Source organism: Camelus ferus, chromosome 1 (genome assembly GCF_009834535.1).
Source record: "Camelus ferus isolate YT-003-E chromosome 1, BCGSAC_Cfer_1.0, whole genome shotgun sequence".
In the NCBI taxonomy this organism is placed as follows: domain Eukaryota; kingdom Metazoa; phylum Chordata; class Mammalia; order Artiodactyla; family Camelidae; genus Camelus; species Camelus ferus.
The window spans coordinates 14,369,519-14,372,833 of NC_045696.1; the positions used below are offsets into that span (position 1 = coordinate 14,369,519).

Below are 3,315 nucleotides of genomic sequence, written 5' to 3' on the forward strand. Positions count from 1 at the left end.
AGAGGATCGAATATAAATTATATACAAATCAATTCTTCCACTGTTTAAAGGTCATCTGTATTTGATCAGATTTAGGACATTTCTAAGGAACATTTTTAAAAATTGAATTCTCACCACAAAGGAACAAAATTGTTAGGTATCACCCTATCCTGGTGTACAGTCTGAAATCAAAATAAGATGTGATTAAAGTTCACCATTATAGAATGAAAATGGCTGATGAGTTCAAAGGCAAAGAAAAAAAAAGTACAGTAAAATAAACAACCAGAACAAACAAAAAAATTGTGCTGAATGAATTAGATTTATTGAGACTAACAGAAAAAGCCCTTCCCACTCACACCTAATTTGTAATGCATTGACCCTGATATAGAATTTAATAATACACAGGCAGAACAACTGTAAGAGACAAACTACTTGCATCATTGGTAAGATTCGGGTGTATCGGAGAAACGCATCTGGCTTTGGCTGTAGCTGAGTGCCAGTTCTGCATCTGATGCCTGGGTGACTTGTTCAGCATCGTCCAAGACCAGGATCTCAGTAAGAAGTCAGCAAGAAGATGGAAGATATATCTCTCAAACACATCTAGAAACAGAAAGACAGTCATTGTTTTCCAGGCAGTTCTGTGTTCAGAGAACTGATTGAAGAGTCCTGGGGTCGCCTGGGGCCATTGGTCCATCAGTAGGTGCTGTAGCCAAAGCCAGAGCCGGAGCCCCATGGCCTGCAGAAGCTGCCACCATAGCCGCAGCCCAGGTTGCCGATGTTGCTGCCACCAAAGCTGTAGCCCAGGGAGCTGTAGCCATTGCGTCCACAATCGTAGTTCAGTGGGGAGCCCAGGGGCACAAGGCAGTTCAGGGGGGTGGCTCTGAAGGTCCTATGGAAGTTGGTCCCATAGCAAGGATAACCCGGGAAGTAGCTTCCACAGCAGAAGAAACGAGTCATGGTGGCAGGGGTTGAGATGGATTTGGAGAGATTGCGAAAAGCAAGTTACGCAAGAGTGAGTGAAGTTCTCCTGCACGGGGCTTTTTATACCTCAAGCTGGTGGGCATGACACGCTTGCCTAGACATCTTCCAACTAATTTGCATAGATAATTTTATTATTACAAATAAAATGCATACAAAGGAGCCCACAGACTCATTGCCCATGTTTTTGTGGGCTTTTCTGTTTGCAAAGCAATGTGCCCCATCTTCAAAGCTGGTGTCCATCCTTGACACATAATTGAATTCTTTTCATCAGTGTTCCATGATTTAACCACTGTTGTGATTGCATCATGTGAGGCTCTTTAAATCCTCTGATTATAAACTCCTCCCAAATGACATAGCTAAACCAAAAAAGCTTTGGCGACCATGTAAACACTTTTATAGCTTCTCGAAATTCTCTCCCTATGTCATTCAAAAACGTTGGTATCCCAACTATTTAATGAGTATGGAGTTTCTTTTGGAGTAAAGAAAATTATTTGGAACTAGAGGCAGTGGTTGCAAAACATCGTGATGCCCTAAATACCACTGAACGGTTCACTTTAAAGCAGTTCATTTTATGTTATGTGAATTTCACCTCAATAATTTTTTTTTTTAAATTTTAAAGCATTACTACAGAAAGCCATCAGAACAAGTCTTTCCACAGAGGCTGCAAGAACACTAAATAATAGGATGGTTATGGATAACCTAGTAGTAATTTTCATGTATTTCATTTATAAGCATTCTCCTTGTTAACACTTCTTTTTTTCTCGCAGAGGATATACAACTTCTGATTGTAAATCATCTTGAACATTGCCAAGCTGTCTTGTTGTGGAGTTGCCACACTGGGGCTGAGTGGAATGGTGCCCAGTTTAAAGTCATGTTCTACCATGCTTGGTCCTTACTGACTCCTGGTAAAACAAGCCTGGCTATCATGACCCATTACAAAATATCAGTTACATTTAAAAATGCAGCACTTCTGCTCCCATTGTGCTCTGAGTGGCCACTTCTCATGACAAAGGCAAGCTAGAAATAATTTGAGCTCAGCAAAGCTAAGACTATTCCAATTCAAATGTTTAGGAAATAATTGTTTTTATAGAGCCTGGATTTTCTGAAAGTAGAAAAAAGAAAACTTCCCAGATACCAACTCCTTTTGCTTATCACCCCGCCCCTAACCCTTAATGGATGAGCATAGAGCCCAACAGGCAAAACTCATTATTTCAGACATCACTCGCTTTGTTAAAATTATGCCTCTCTCATGCTGTCTGACAGAAGAACTTCCCACGGATCATATTACTTAAGTTTGGACATTTTTTTAGTTTAAAAGTTTAATGTAGTTCCCCAATATATTTCATATAACAATCTTACATTAATGTTCCAAAACACATGGGCATTATCTGGTTTTACTTGTCACTAGTTGGCTAAAGCTTAAAGCAAAGAAGTATGACCGGATCTGCTGGGAGAGCCTTTGGTGCCTTCCTCTGGCTCAGGCTCGGGCTCAGGCTGATCGAGGCCAACCCAGGGTGCTGGCTGCACAGCTGCAGAGACAGGCCACCTCCTCACCCTCTGAGGGTGTGGCTGGGCAGCTTCCGCGGAAACCCCTCAGAGCCCTGTGCACAGAGACCTTTGCAGTCTTCCCCAGGTGGGTGCTGCTCGGCCAGATCTTGGCCACACTCCAGGGTTGGGATAGGCAGAGGTTGCCTACTCCTGTGTGGCTGTGAGCATGGGTTCTGCCTATTGTCTAGAACCAGTCCCCTGCCCCTCCTCGAAGACCCTGCTAGGATTCCCCTCTGCATCTCACAAAGGTAGTGGGAGCAAAGACGTCCAGGGCTGGGCAAGAAAGGGACGGCCGACAGCAGGAAGCAGGTTTGCACCTGGGTGCCCAATGACGGGTGACCCATGTGGTGGGGACAAACAGAAGGATGGGTGAGGCCGAGGTCCAGTGACCCTGGGGGGTAAATTGGGAGTTTGGGATTAGCAGTTATGAACTACTCTACATAGAATAAATAAACAACAAGGTTCTACTGTGTAGCACAGAGAAGTATATGCAATAGCTTGTAATAACCTATAATGGAAAAGGATCTATATACGTATACCTGAATCACCATGCTGTACACCAGAAACTAACACAACATTGTAAATCAACTATGTCAAGAAAAAATTATATATATGTACATACAATTATACGAAAATTATATATATATGTACATATGTATACACAACTGAAAAAAATGTGAGTGGCAGAGGGCAGAGTGACTGCTCTCAGTTAATTGTGACGTGGTTACTTGAAAAATTGAACTGCTGATTCTACCTTGCAATGACATTCTCACCTGTAATTTGGACCGGCTGCCATCAGGTGGCAGT

At 42.6% G+C, this 3,315-nt stretch overlaps 1 protein-coding gene across 1 annotated transcript; it reads right to left on the minus strand.

Moving 5' to 3' along the window:
* Nucleotides 1–279: 279 nt before the first annotated feature.
* LOC102520288 (keratin-associated protein 7-1) lies at nucleotides 280–1,008 on the minus strand. Its single transcript, XM_006187504.3, has one exon. It carries the CDS (start codon nucleotides 934–936, stop codon nucleotides 673–675), a length of 264 nt encoding a protein of 87 aa, XP_006187566.1. The 5' UTR covers nucleotides 937–1,008; the 3' UTR covers nucleotides 280–672.
* Between the last annotated feature and the right edge of the window lie 2,307 nt (nucleotides 1,009–3,315).

Coding starts and splice junctions, on each gene's coding strand:
- LOC102520288 (XM_006187504.3), bottom strand. CDS start 936: ATGACTCGTTTCTTCTGCTGTGGAAGCTACTTCCCGGGTTATCCTTGC.